General features: G+C 39.9%; 1 protein-coding gene across 1 annotated transcript in view; it reads left to right on the top strand.

Annotated features, from left to right (window-relative positions):
* The window catches only part of EEPD1 (endonuclease/exonuclease/phosphatase family domain containing 1), a 91,128-nt gene extending 76,966 nt beyond the window's left edge, over positions 1 to 14,162 (top strand). Inside the window, exons 4-7 of the mRNA XM_069958421.1 lie at positions 7,171 to 7,305; positions 9,736 to 9,862; positions 11,842 to 12,036; positions 13,499 to 14,162. Coding sequence (XP_069814522.1) covers positions 7,171 to 7,305; positions 9,736 to 9,862; positions 11,842 to 12,036; positions 13,499 to 13,698 — 657 coding nt within the window. The 3' untranslated portion in view covers positions 13,699 to 14,162. The remainder of the gene's footprint in view (positions 1 to 7,170; positions 7,306 to 9,735; positions 9,863 to 11,841; positions 12,037 to 13,498) is intronic.
* Positions 14,163 to 16,183: the final 2,021 nt, after the last annotated feature.

The following is a 16,183-nucleotide window of genomic DNA, read 5'->3' on the forward strand; positions in this document are numbered from 1 at the left end:
TTATTTCTTTACTTTATAGACTTAGTAGTGGAAGCCGTCTAATAGACAGAATCCAACACTAAGTTGGGGCCTAGTGTTAGCTGGTATAAAATGGCTAACACTAACCCCCTAATATTACCCCAGTACCCAATGCCACCAGGGGTACTGGGAAGAGCCGGGTGCCAGTGGTCCCGGAGCGTCAAAATTGGCGCTCCTGGACCGGGCGGCAGCAGGCTGGTAAGATTTAGGCTGGGAAGGGCCTAAACCAATGGCTCTTCCCACCCTGGTGTTACCAGGCTGCTGTCGTTTGGTTTTTAACCCGGCTGGTTATAAAAATAGGGGGGACCCTATGCGTTTTTTTTTTTTAATTATTTATTTATTTAAAAAAAAACCCGCATAGGGTCCCCCCTATTTTTATAACCAGCAGGGTTAAAAACCAAACGAGAGCAGCCTGGTAACACCAGGGTGGGAAGAGCCATTGGTTTAGGCCCTCCCCAGCCTAAATCTTACCAGCCTGCTGCCACCCGATCCAGGAGCGCCAATTTTGACGCTCCGGGACCACTGGCACCCGGCTCTTCCCAGTACCCCTTGTGGCATTGGGTACTGGGGTAATAATAGGGGGTTAGTGTTAGCCATTTTATACCGGCTAACACTAGGCCCCAACTTAGTAATGGATTCCGTCTATTAGACGGCTTCCACTACTAAGTCTATAAAGTAAAGAAATAAAGACAAGACACAAGTTAAAAAATTTTTTTATTCAAATAAAAACACCCCCACACCCCTCATTGACCATTTTATTAAAAAAAAAAAAAAAACAACCGCTGGTCATCGACGTAGTCCACGGAATCCGACGGAATCCCCAGGATACCGATATCTGAAAAACAAAAAGGGAGAAACACACAAAAAACACACAAACAGGAGCACAACACCCATCATTGTGAGCGGTGTTGTGCACCTTACAGTATGCAGCATCTTTACAGATCGCTGCTTACAGTCTGGCCCCCAAGGGGTTAAGGGAGGATGCATTGCATCCCCCTTAACCCCTTGGGGGCCAGACTGATGTCAGACTGCACCCATCCCAGCAAGGAAGGGGTTAAGTGACCCCCCTTCCTTGCTGGGAGGGGTGCAGTGCTGGGGAGGGGGTGGGGAGAGCTCTATACTCACCCCGATGTGTCCTTTTCGCTGGTCCGCAGCACAATGAAGTCACTGTACTGCGGACCGGCTCTTTATATGTGTGCTCAGCCGATCAGCCAATCAGCTGAGCGCACATATAATTCTAAATGTTTCTTCTAATAATGCTATTGTCATAACATAATTAGAAGAAACATTTGATGTTTTAATTAAAGTAAAGTGATGATTAGTACAGAAAGCTCTTTTGCCGGCAATATGAATTAACGGCTTATGGAGCTTCCTGTACTAATTAATATTTAATTAATAAAACACATTTTCGTTGAAATAGAATTAAATTATTGAACAACGAAACTGATTTCAACGAATCCATCATTGTGCAATTAAATATACTGTCAAAAAATAAATAGATATATAAATATACATTTATTTATATATATATTTATTTTAACAGTATATTTAATTGCAAAATGATGGATTCGTTAGAATTAAATTATTGAACAACGAAAGGGACTTTATTACAAAGAAAATGTGTTTTATTAATTCAATATATTAACCATGAGAGGCATCGGCATCGGCACACTGCAGAGGATCGCAAAACCCGGTAATAGCAATTCATGTAAACTGTTTCCCTGCTTTCCCAGATGCATCCAGAGGTGTTTGCATCACTTTCTTAAGATTGTATTTGTTATTTTTAGTTGAACCAGATTTCCAAGTAAATGACCGTATGTTTTCAGCCGCATGTCTATTTTTTCCCACGGCCGTAGTTTCATCCGCATATTTACAGCCGCATAAAAAATACAGCCGCACAGTTACATAGTGTGAACCTAGCCTCAGGCTGTATACATACTTTTTATGGGACTCATTTCATTTTGAAAGGAGAACATTCATAAAACATTTGTTTAAGTCTAAAAAAATAGCAATTTTCTCTCAGATGTAATATTAAGTGCAAGGGGGCTTCTTTTAGTCCATTTTCATAAAAAAAAAAAAAAAAACATGCCGAAAAGACATCTGGTTTGCATATTGCTCTGGGAAGGGGACAATGAATTGCTTGGCCATTAAAGGGTTATACTTGGTTTTGATGGTATATTGTGTCACGTGCCAGGATTACTTCTACTTGACAGTAAATGATCTACATTAAAGTGTCGTAGAGAACGTCATATGTCACTGACATCCTTGGCTGCGTTATTTTTTGTTCCTATGTCTACTCAGCACATTAAATCTGCCCCATTTATTCCTTTCATCAGCACTGTGGGCCAGTGGATTGATCAAATAAAAAGCTTTTACTTGCAATGAATTGTGTATAACCTGCATAGGAAGACAATGCCTTGCAAAACTATTTCAAGCCATCATTTATGAGATGAGATGCAATCTATGCATTGTTGATGAGCGCTGTAACTTGGCAGGAAGTTTGCTTGTCATTAATACCACTTTAATGGAATAATATTGATTAAGCCACTATATTGTTTCAGCATTTGGCAGCGGCATAATTTCTTTTAATAGTTTACAAAGTGCTTGAGATCATCTGCATGGGGACAAATGTACATATTGTTCATGTCTGCTTGACTGGATGTTATTTTCAGAATATTAGTGCACACTATCCTTGAACTCTTGCAGTATCATATCAGTGTTGTACAAACACTGCAAAGACACAGTAAAAAGAACTACTAAAAGACGTGCTCTCTACACCTGCAATAAAATGCATAAAAAACTGTTGTAGGGTAAATTCACACGGGCGTCTCGCATAGAAAAACCGCAGCTAATCCGCAGCTAATCCGCAATACATTTATTATTCTTCTTATTATTAATTTGTGTATTGTGGATTAGCTGCGGATTAGCTGCGGATTAGCTGCGGTTTAGCTGCGGATTTCTTATGCGAGACGCCCGTGTGAATTTACCCGTAAAGTTTGAAATCTTTCTCTTTATTTGGTTTCCATGGAAAGGATTGGAAATACCAAAGGCACATCCAACAATGTATCTTAAGCAGGGGAGAGTCCTTAAAGAGAACCAATCAGCACTCTCCGCATGTCAATCATCCCCGCACTGTGTGCCAACAGGCAGAGAGCGGTGACTAGTCATTGGCAGCTCCCAGCCCAGATGACTAATTGCCGCCCCTGTCCCTGCCTTGCACGGCAGAATAAAAGTACTTTTTCTCTTTACTGAAGCAACCTGTATGTGCCGCAAGCTTCACAGTAGATCTATACTATTATTCTGGGAACCATATAAGCACAATCATGCAGATGGGTTCCCTTTAAAGGGGTTGTCCAGCGAAAATCTTTTTCTTTTAAATCAACTGATATCAGAAAGTTATATAGATTTGTAATTTACTTCTGTTAAAAAATCTCCAGTCTTCCCATACTTATTAGCTACTATATGTCCTGCAGGAAATTTTATTTTCAGTCTGACACAGTGCTCTCTGCTGACATCTCTGGCCAAGACTTGGTTTTCTATGACTCCCCATAGAAAACCTCTCCTTCTCTAGACGGTTCCTGTCTTGGCCAGAGATGTCAGCAGAGAGTGCTGTGTCAGACTGAAAATAAAACAAAATTTCCTGCAGGACATATAGTAGCTAATAAGTATGGGAAGACATGACATTTTTTAATAGAAGTAAATTACAAATCTATATAACTTTCTGACACCAGTCGATTTGAAAGAATTTTTTTTTCGCTGGACAACCCCTTTAAGCTTTCTTCTGCTGCTGCTACTCCTCCAGTGCATGACAGATTTCCAGTTCATCTCTTTTCAACTCTCAGTGGCCAGCACCAGTAGCCATGGTCCTTCCTCCTGTTCTTATTAAATAGGATGTGGAGAATAAGTAGTGAAGATGTACGTTCATTATGCTTTCTATTTCTTAAAGACCCTGGCTCATGCTAGTGAGTTTTTCTTTACTTCAGCCTTTTCTGGCTTGCTGACTTATGTGACTTATGTGAGGGGGAATAAAACACAATCAGCAATACCACACACAGGCCACATCAGTAGAAAATGTAGGATGGGTGTAGGGGAGGCAACAAACCCTAGAACACACCCCAAAATAAGTATAGACCCATGACTAGAATGAAATTAAAGAAGAATTCCAGTCTTATTTGTTTTTCTTACTCATATATAGGATATATAGTAGCTATACACTTTGAATAAGGAAACATAGAAAAACTGCACATACAGTGAACCCAACCCACTTATGAGTCTACTCAGTTCAACTCTGTAAACTCCAGCAACAGCAGCCTAAGGGAGCATTCACACGTCTGCAAATTTGCGGACACTACGGACAGAGAAGGAATGTAATGGATTCGTTCCCCGCCCGACATGACGTGTCAATGTTATGCCGCCATGGGGAAACTCTTTGAATCGCTGCGGCACTGTAGTGACAGAACCGCACAGCGAAAAACCATGCCTGCAGTGAGAAACCATGCCTGCCACAGAGGCAGATGAGCGATCCCATTGACTTTCATCAGCTTTCATCTACTGCTTGAAGGATTTTTTTGTCTACTTGGATCCAGCAAAATAAATGGAACATGCTACTAAGATCAACAAAATGAGCCCGGTAGAAGTGTGAACCTAGCCTTATAGTGTTAATATATACATATATTGAAAAGCATGGAAGCTTATACTGTACTTGTTTTGTTTCAGGGATTTACACAGGTAATTTTTATTTAGTAGGTACTATATGAGACCATTTGAGTCTCCAGGAGAGATGGTCTGCTACTATCCTCCAGAGAGTGTCAACATGCCATAAAAAGGGTTTTTCTCATGTCCAAGAAATGTTTTTTCGCGCCGATTTTCTCTCCAAAGCGAATTAGTGAGGCTGGTACACCTATGAGTTCAAGGTTGTTCAAGGTTGAAAAAAACAAACCCAGCATGTGATAAAGCTTCCAGCAACAGAGACGATATATGAAAAGCGCCATTAACTTTTTGTAAATATTCATTCAATCGATTGAAACAGATTAGTTCATGCTAATAGCGGATTCCAAAGGGCATGCAGTCCTTGGATGTCATCAGGTGATATTGATTTAATCCGCCACATAACAAATATATTTGTTCTGTGTGAAAGGCAGTGTGGCTATATCCAAGTCCTTAAAGGGGTTGTCAGACTCTAACATTATTCATGGCTATAAATTCCCTATCGGAGCTTCAGAAACCAGACCTAAGACCTCCAGGACAGTTTTCCTCTATATCAGGTGCAGTTTATCCATTACATGGTCATTATGCTGGCCTTCCTTTAAAAGATAAAGAGACATCCATAGAATACCCAGAATGTTTCTTATGGTTCTGACCTTGATGCTGTTTCAGTGATGCCATGCCACCCTTTGCGCACAAGAGGATTTATAGCTGCCAATAGCTGGAGAGCAACATGCAGAAGATCTGAGAGCCTTTTTACAATGAGCTTTGGATAGATTAAAGAAATCATGGATTTTTTGCTTCAGTATAAAATAAAAAGGCTTATAAGGCTGTAATAACAGACCACTAAACAAAGGAAACCATACTGCAAGAATACAACATCATATGAAAGCTCACAAACATCTTTTTTCCTGATCACTGTTTCCTTGACATGTAACTGAAATTTCTGATGTCTTTTCAGGATATGCTATCCTGCTTTCCTAATTCACGATAGCAACCCTCAGAAACAGTAGCAGCATAGAGACCATTATAGAGCAGTACTAAAGTATAAGCTGTGAGTCCAGCCTGTGCTTTTATCTCTTTCACTGCACTTTGTTCCTCCTGCAGCCTTATACCCTTTCTACCCTTAGGCCTTTGTAGGCAGTGTAACCTGATTATTTAGTGAAGCTGAAAGCCTGCTATCTGCTGCACAGATTCTCCTTAGTGATTTATAAGTGAGTGAACAAATTGGGGGGGGCACGGGGAACAGAAGGGAACATTATTTGTTGATAAGATCACATTTTTCTTTAATAGGATATATTGCAGAGTTTCTCATATTTGTAATGTGTTGATAAATGCAAGATTGCTTGTAAATCTGCTGCATAATAAACCTATTTACTGTAAAGAAATCTCCCTTCCAGCTACCAGTAGCAGCTTTGATTTTATGGTTTTGGGAGAGCTGCGTAACAAACTATGTGGAACTGTAATAAAGATCCATTGAATACTAAATGTACCAGAAAGAAAGCCCCCCCTCCCCCCTCCTTGCTGCCAATTTTTGCCATTATTAGGCAGGTTTGTCTGGGTTACAAAAAACTATTTTACTCATTGTAAGGCTCCGTTCACTCGGAGTAAAACTGGTGGGGCCTCTGTGTCATACTGGGAGTCTATGGGAGGCTTGCACACCTCCTCTCTCCGCACTAAAGAATGGACATGTCCATTCCTCAGCGCAGAGAGAGGAGGTGTGTGAGCCTCCCATAGACTGTCATTATGACACGGAGGCTGGCAGGATTCTGCCAATTTTACTCCGTGTGAATGGAACCTAAATGGATGCTGTGGATTTTGTGCTGCAAATTTCATATATTCATTCATTATACAGGATAAATTCTCTATGTGTGACCATACCCTTAGGGCCCGTACACACAGAGATGTGTTCATGTATAATCCTGGTTAAAGTGTACCTGTCATTAAAACAATTTTCTAAAGTGTCATAGTGACATGGGGTTTGTATCAGTCAGGGTCCATCTGCTAAGACCACCGCCGATTGCTAGAATGAAGGGGCAGATGCGCCAGCAGCGTGTGCTCTTTCTTTTTATCTCCATCTCACTGCTAAAGTAGCAGTCGACGGAATTTTAATGGAACCCTATGGAACTTCTGGTAATCACTGTGCCGGAAGTTCCATAGGGCTCCATTATACTTGCATCAACTGCTACTTTAGTAGTGAGACAGAGATGAAAAGAAAAAGTACATGCTGTTGGTGCGTCTGCCACTTCATTCTAATGATCGTCGGGGGTCCCAGCATCCGGACCCTGATTGATACAAACCTCTATGTCGCTATGACATGTCAGAAGTTTGTTTAAATCATAGCTACCCTTTAAGGATTTGTTATCATCTTTACATTTCCATATGAGCCCATATAGTAAATAGTGTTTATCAGAAATTAATTCATTTCTTCCTTGTTCTCGTTTACAGAAAGGAATGTATTCTGGATTTCTGTGGGATACATCAGCTGGCATTGAATTGAAAAATGTTAGTTTACATGAAGCTCATCAGAATAATGGCAATGGCAAACACACTTATTCACAACCCTACATTGCACATTTTAAGGTAAGAGACTATTTTCAGATAATTCAGGTTGTTGGCAACGTAAACAGGATGGCTTTATTGCAAGATTGTCAAACTAAATCTTTACCTTTTGAATACCCTCAGGTTATAAGGAATTGCATGATACTGGTAATTATGGCATTGGATTATAGAGTCAAGACCAAAATACTATGGCTATCTTTCAGCCATTTTTTCTGACAGTGAAGGAGCACACTCAGCTTACTGTGACTTCTCCTTTGTACTGTCAATGTCTATAATATATACATATAAATACATATATTTGCATGTATATATATTAGATTTTCTGATTGCATAGTTTATACCAAGGAGTTAAAAGATAGACAACCTGTGGACAGGTGCCCTTTTAGATTTTAAATGAGCTTCTTCTATGCAAACCTGGCATCACATTTAGGATGTTTTGGTGATTAAACTTTGAATTATTTTTAAGAATGTCATTATCTACAAAGATCTTCCTGTTGTGAAACAACTGCATCCTGTCGATGAGGCGCTGGTTAAAAAAGTGTATAAGAGAAGTATGTTGTTCAAAGACTAAATGTGGAAAATATTTTTAGGATTCATAAATGTATTAGGTCATAAAATGAAATTTTTTGATTTACAAAAATTCTGTTCTTTTCCACTTTCTTCATTTTGGAGCTTAGCCATGAAATCTATTCTAAAATAAAACTTTCATGCAGTTGATGGCAAAGTCCCCTGCTGGCCCACCTCCAGCCCTCTCCAAAAATACACCACATACAAACCGTAGCAATTTACAGGGATTTGTTTTCCTCACCCTGGAAGAATGCATATGTGTGAAAATACATGGCCCATGGTTTGTTTGTAAGTGCTTGCAGAGAGATGATTGTCTCAGTAGTATGTCTGCGCACAATAATCCAGTGTTTCCTACTATCAATTGCACTCCACAACAGTTTCTTTCTTATGCTTTTTGGTTTATTTTGTCATTAAATATATAGAGAGAGAGAGAAAGAGAGAGACACACACAATGTTCTGCTCCGGGTAAAATTGGCCCAAATAGTTTACATAACTTTTTTAATTTTGTATCATATGCAATTGAAGATGGAACGTTTTGGTCATTTATTGACTTTTCTCAACTGGTATACATTGGTTAGAAGTTCCATGTGTGCCAGTCAGGGCCAGAGCTCCAGTAAATAAATGACTGAAGCGTTCCATCTTCAACTGTATACTATACAATTATAAATGTTTTGTAAACTATTTGTGCCAATTTTACCCGTAGCAGCTAAGACCTGATACCTGTAAAAGTTTTAACGGTTGAAAAGTCAGGAACCACTTAGAAAGCACCCTAAAGAATTACCCAAAGCCAGGTGAGTTAGGTGGCTGACCACCATGTTGTAGCCTGTCTTTGGACCCATTCTATATTATCAATATCGTTTATCAAAGATTGGCCTTTTTTCAACCCACTAGCTATATAACCACCATGTAGTTGCTAATGGCCGATTAATTTAGCAGTGCAAGAGAAAAAGGTGGCTCTTGGCCTCTATAGTGTCAATCAATGTCATTGACCTGAAGTTAAGTAATGTCAGACAGTGTAATTTTTAGGGATTTCATGTCTGGCAACCCTACATAGGGTCCATTCAAATATACACGATCTGGTGCAGATGTCAGCTATTAAGCTCAAAGAAAATGCATCTTAGCAGCAACAAAGCTGTGTCCATCCTAGATTGTGGCATCTAAAAACATAAAAATATTATTTTATTTTCCTGTGCACAGTGTAAAAGAGGCCCTCCCAATCCCCTGAAGTGCTACAAGCTGAAATGTCTCCTCGCTTTTCTTCCATCCTTGACCCTGCTTGGGCTTCCAGCTCACCGACAGTCAATACAGAAATGAACTTTAGAGTGACTTCACTGTAAAATGCAGGGTGGGCTGGCAGGGGTAAATCAGTCCACTTAAGGTGGTAGTCCTGTCCCCAGTGCACCAAACTGCCTCATTTATCTATATCTAATAAAGTACAAAGTTCCCAAAAATGGTGCTGAGGATTAAGGTCAGAAAATGACCTTCGTCCTCAATGGCCTGTATGCTATAGGGCCATATCAGCTGGTTAGATGCTTCTTACATGCTGATGGTTTCCCTTTAATATCTGTACATACATAAATACTGGTTATTAAATGACTCATGTAGCTTCATGTGTACTACCCTGCTTGTATACATTTTAGAAAAGGTGGCTGGAGTACCATACAAATCAATCATTTTTATCCTAATTCCTTATAGATTGTAAACTCTTGTGAGGAGGGCCATTCTTCGTTTGAATAGTTGTTACTGTGTAAAATCTGATCTAATCTGATATGTAGCCTCTGTATTTTGTAAGTGCTGCAAAATATGTTAGCATTATATTAATAAATATCATGTAATACTTTCATAGCTGATTTCAGTTATGATTATTTGTTTTATGCTACTTAGGTTGGAGTGAGTGATGTCACCCTGGTGAACATTCATCTGTGCCCTCCCCCACATGAAGGTGGAAAGCAGCACAGCGACGGCCACAAATCATCCACCTTTGGACAAACACTTCAGGAGACCCTGAAAGGTATGCAAAGTATCAAGACCTGGCTACCTGGTCATGATCTAACCTGTCCCTGAGAGTCATTCCTGGAATGCAGCCTAAAATACTGGCAATATCTAGGCTTTAAGCTTGTATTTACAGAATTATTCATACCTATATTCTTTTGGCAGAACCTCAGATGTGTAATGTCATTTTGGTATCTTGTGGTCTTATGGTACACTATAGGCCCTTTTACATGAATCCATTATCAGCAAATGAGCCTCCATAAGGACACTCATTCCTATGTGTAAAAGAGTCACCAATGAGCCAATGATTGAGAAGATACTTGTGCATCAGATCATGGCATTGTTTTTGAAGCCATCCAAATCACCATTATCGGCCACATATTTCCCTGTGTGAACAGGTGACATGTGGCCAACATTCATGCAGTTAAGGGCCTGCGATTAAACAAGCCATTACAAATGTAATGAAGATTAAAAAAAAAGACTCCAAAATTGTCTAGGATAAAAAAAAAAAATAATAATTTTTTTTATAAAGATGTTACTATCACTTAAAAAAAAAGGGTTGGCAACTTATATATAGTAAAATAGGTCAGTGTACAGTATTAGTAAGTGTACTCACAGCCCTTACTGACAGCAGCTCGCTGTGTACCTCATAGAGCTAAAATCAGACTCCCCTCCTCCACTATGGGCTGCCCTGCTCGGTGGTAAGACTGTCCATAAGATGGCCGACATGGAGGAACATGTGACCATGTCCCATAAAAAATTCAGGGGCAGAACAGAAGAACCATGCATGAGCACATAGGCCTACAAACCTGACACAGTTACATCAGTTCTGTCAGGAGGAATGGGCCAACATCCCAGCTTGTGAGCATCTTGTGTAGGGCCCCAAAATATTTGACCCAAATTCGACAACTTAAAAGGAATCATCAGGTTTGACCATGTTATTCTGGTGGTAAAGGCAAATAGGGCATACAGTCTAGTATTACCTTTAATATGTCTCTCCAGCGCCATTTTTCTTTAAAATGCTATTTTATTAATTTGCAAATTAGGCCTTTTGGCACACATTACTATACCCCTAGGTGCACTGATAAGCATGGCTTCTTTAACAAAACCTATTGATGAATGTTTAGCTGCCCCTCTAATGTGCTAATGTAACTACTGTTAAGGTTCTGAAATAAATCACCATTACTAGTATTATTCTGACATTTCACATTCATGAAGTATAGTAGTGATCATCACTGACCTGAGGGAATGTGTACTATGATGTTGCAGGGACATTGTGCAGCTACTGGACACTGCATTGGGATGTGGTTTTGCCCACACGCAATGATTGTATTATATACATTGGCCCCCTCTGTGTCTTGAAAGGCTTTCCTCCCAAAAAGCTCAATTACAGGAAGTGAATGCAGGGCAGGGAGCTGAAGGCTTCAGCCATCTTTTGCTCTTCGGACAACCCCATTAACTGTCTGTTATACTGTGTGGATTTGAAAAAGAGCTGCATGCACCTCTGTGTGTCTGTAATTTCAATACATAAACCCCTCTGTGAAGATATGGATGGGTGATATACCTACTACAATGCCTAATGCTGGTAACACACAGCACATTTGCCAATACTAATGCCATAACAAGTTCTACCTTAGCCGTACATATTTACTACATAGTTTATCACCACTGCTTTGTATTGTATTGTTGTATTTTATAACAGCATATGTTTATAACCAGCATACAAGAGGCTCTAATATGATTTTTTTTATGGCTCACTGTTGGAATGGCCTTTTTGAGGGTCCCTTAGTGGGCTCAGCTTCCTGCACAACTATAAGCCCCTTGTTGAGACAACCTCTTGGTCTTGGACACCTGATGGAGTAAAGGTGGATGTCAATTGTAATAACACTGTTGTAAATAAGTATTAATAGGGATATGACTTCAAGATGTACATTATACATTTTACATCCTATACAAAGGTCCATTTTCTATGGATAATCTTTCTTTCATTTGTTCCAGGGGAAAAAGATGTGATCATTTTAGGAGGATTCAGCCAACCACCAGACAGCAATAACTTTGATTCTCTAAGAAAAGAGAAGTTCCAGAGCTTGCTTCCAGCTAACACCTATACGAATATCAGCACAAAAACTCCTCAAGGCAACAAGTCCTTAGACAATATCTGGATCAGCAAGAGCTTGAAGAAAGTCTTCACAGGTCAGTGCCAGAAGTATATGCATTATTTTTAGCAGACATTAAAATGATTGTCTCGCAGGGACAGGATGCCCTTTTGTTCGTGTTTGTTTAGGCAGTTCCTTCCTCCACCAGTAAACTTCCTAGCATCACCATTCTGAGAGTTGGCCACAATAACCCAGCTCATCCCAGCAGTGCCAATAATGGTGCCCTCTTTTTAGTCATTCACATTTCCTCTGGTGTTTAATTCATTATTAGCTAGTCCCATTGCCCTGCTTACATGACAAGGAATTGTACATTCCTTAATATGTTTCCAGGAGGAATAACAGAGGAACTGCATAACAGAGAGTACCAAGACCCAAAAATTAAAAAGCCCCAGAATTGTTAATTTATGGCGATTAAATGACTGATTTTCAAAGCCTTGGTGGCATTAGAATATTTCTACACTCCTTTGGCTATATATTGGGCCCTAGGTTAAGTAGAGCCCTCACAACACAACTTCCCTATTAGAATATTTCTGCCACCAAGTACTGAGTAGTGAGGTTATATCATAGTATAGCGGACCCTCGAGTAACAATATTAATTGGTTCCAGGACGACCATTGTATGTTGATAATATTGTTTCTTGAGACCAAAATCACCTGGTGCCTAAAGGAGCAGCTCATCCTGGCACAGGTAAAGAGCAGTACAGCAGTACAGATCATGTAGTATCACACTGTACTGTAGGAAGGGGATACTAGATAGCCAGTCACTGCATGGACTTCACTAATACTGGGGTTGTACCAGTAAAACAGCCAATTTTATTGGTCATCTAGCTATTCATATGTGCCTCAGATCCTGACTGTCTGAAGCATTGTATGTTGAGTCTGATCTCAAGTTACAATGGTACAGAAAGAACCATTGTATGTTAAAAATATTGTAACCTGAGGCCATTGTAAGTTGAGGGTTCACTGTATATGTTAATTCTTACTCTTTAATGGTCACACAACATCAAAAAAAAAAAGGCGATCACTTTTTCTATTTAAAAAGACCTCTGTTATTGCCGCAATTTAATTGACTTCAGTGCATTTAAGTCAGTGGGATAACGGACGTCCAATGCACACAGTAAAAAAAATAATGGACATTGTCTGCGCAGATGTCAGAATAATGATGATGTCAATTATTTTCGGACATCTATTGCAAACAGTGGACATTATTTTTTTGTTGTTCACACACAGTTTTTATTATCACCATCCTTTCACCTTATTACTATTAAATTGAAAGGACTTTTCAATTAAAGACCCACCCAAAGGCCAATTGGTAACCCAAACTAGAATAATGTACTAGCAGCTGTCATTGCACTGATGGGCAGCCAGACAGCTAAATGACGTCCATCATTTTAGATCCAAAATGACGGATGTCACTTAAAATGGAGTTGAAAAAACATGTGAACATAGCCTAATAGTAATTGTGTACTAAACTGCCAATCGTTTTTTTATTCTATACAGGTTATTCTCTGGTGATAAGAGAGGGACTCACTAATCCATGGATTCCAGATAACTGGTCATGGGGAGGAGTGGCATCAGAGCACTGTCCTGTACTGGCAGAGTTTTACCTGGAGAAAGACTGCAATAAGAAGGAACTAGCATCTAAAGCCAATGGTGTCACTGTGGAACGTAATGATGCTAATTCTAAGCATGAAAGATAAAAAAAAAATGAATGTAGCTCTTTCATCTCAAAAAGCACGGGATATTTACCCATATACTGACTGTACTGTGAACCAGAACTGCTCCACCTATATAACATGGATGGTCATGTTGCATCATCACTGATGTTGTAGAATGCTGCTTTCTCTAGCCACCTGCTTCTGCCTACCTGTGAACCATGCACAGACAGTAAATGGACGAGAAAGAAAGGATCACAGGAAATATGATTATTGAAAAGTGACGCAATAAAAATGGATTGTATGAAGACCTCAAACACTGTCAGCAATCTTACTCAGTTAAAATAATATGATTACCTGACGATTGCATGCTTTTTTATGTGTTAAGAGCATTTTCAACTTTTTAACTATGCACTTTTAACCCCTTTAAAGCTACTGGCTTCCAGTTGGCTAAATAATGTGATGAAGCAGCGCTTAAAATAAAATACACTCAGAATATGTTTATTTAAGATTATGTTACTGTACTTTGTATAGTTCATTTTTCCATTGAAAAGTACCTTATGGATATGGACTATTGTTAGGAATATGGCTGTTCATAAGTGGCAGCAGCCACACACAGCCCTGTTCACACTACATTTGTGGTGTCACTTTGCCACATGGAAATCAGCAATACAGCAAACGTAGTCATAGACCCTAGTCACCTGATAGAGGCTGGGAAAGTGTCATTCAAGCCTCCTTTTGGGTGCTTTCTGACAAAGTCCACATTTTCCTGCTGGATGGAGTAGTACAGACCTTTGCTCTGTTCCATGGAGCAGGGTCCTTTAAAGAAATGCATACCTTGCATTTTTAACATGGGATTCTTTTTTTGACAGATCCCTTACCATATACATTGGGTCCTCCAATGCATACCCCTTCCAGACACCCCAAAGATGTGGTGTGAAAAGTTTTTTAAAGCAGAGCACTGACCACTCTGCTGCCCTCTCTTACTGTCATAGTGCCCTACACTGCCCAAAGAATGCAGATTACTGGGGTTTGTTCCCAAGTGATGTTTACTCAGTGTTCTGAAATCTCTGAAATCCTCTAATCATGACCTGTCGGTGGTCCTTGATGACTGGCTTTAAGAAACACAGATGGAACTGTGGATGGTGAGCTATTCTAACTATAAACATTGTGTGAGGACATGGGGACACAAAATCTTATTTATGTTACCTAATATAGACACAATATGAATCATATGAGTCATCCACCATAAATGATAGAACAGGTTAGTTTAATCATCTAAAATTCTTTGTTCTATAATATATTTGTCAAATACCTGTTCTTGCCAATACACATTGGATTTCAAATGTAGGTACACATTTACCTTGGCAACAGGTTAGTGGAAAGGTGAGCACAAACAACGGTTATTCATTAAATGATATGTACACATTTGCAGCCATGTTAGATTGCTCTCAGAATCCCACATCAAAAACCTGTGCCCCCTTTTACTTGCCATGCTCTGTTACTAGGTGTGGATACAAATAGGTTTAAATGGACCCTGTAGATACAAAATGTTAAGAAGGAGTTTGATCTTTAGTCTATCTCTTATTGAGCTTTAAAATTATTTAACACATTAGTGATAGTCTATATGTGTTTTTACAGTGGTCCCCAAGTGGCTAGTGGCAGCCTAGCAGCCCGCTGCAGGTTTTCCACACCTTGATTGTGGGACACAGCTATATACATTGCCTGTCACCATGCACAAAAAAATGGAAGTGTAATGTATTATCCCTTTAAGGACGGGGCCAATTTTAGTTTTTGCGTTTTCGGTTTCCACTGCGGATACCTTCCAATCCACTGCGGATACCTTCCAATTCACTTTAATGCAATGACATCCTCTCAGCAGGATTGTCATCCCACTGCAAGTATGTCAAAGTCAGAGTCCTTAACCCCTGCGGCCCGGGTACATACTTTTCCATTTCCCTGCTCCGGCTTGCTTTGAGGGCTTCCTGTGTCTCCTGGTGCTCAGCCAATCAGAGCGATGTGGCTGCAACCTTGCAGCCATTGTATTAAAATAATTTACCATTTTACATTTTACAATTTACCACCAGGGTTGTCTGGTGACAGGCGGACAGGGCGTACAGGTACGCAGTAGTGGATTATAATAGGTCCGTTTCGGGCGGTAGCCCGGGGCCCTGAGCTCCTGGGGGGCCCATGGCCACCCAAAAAGACTTATACTTTCAGTAATGTATTGACTCCTGGCTACAGTTCTGTCATGCTTTGCAAAAAATCATTACATTTTTACCACAATTCTGCACAAATCAGGGCAACATGATGTTAGCTATCCTGTACTATGAACACCACGCTAATGCTGCCATAGTTACAGTGGGTTGGGGGGGCCCAGGCTGGGTGAACAGCCCGGGGCCTATGGTAAAGTTAATCCGCCCCTGCAGGTACGTCCTAGGTTGTCTAGGGGATAAGGAAATAGGTCTATTTCACAACAAGGTTTAGGAACTTTGTTAACCCTTTATAGTGTTCACTGCAAATTTTTAAA

Source organism: Dendropsophus ebraccatus, chromosome 2 (assembly GCF_027789765.1).
Source record: "Dendropsophus ebraccatus isolate aDenEbr1 chromosome 2, aDenEbr1.pat, whole genome shotgun sequence".
Lineage (NCBI taxonomy): Eukaryota > Metazoa > Chordata > Amphibia > Anura > Hylidae > Dendropsophus > Dendropsophus ebraccatus.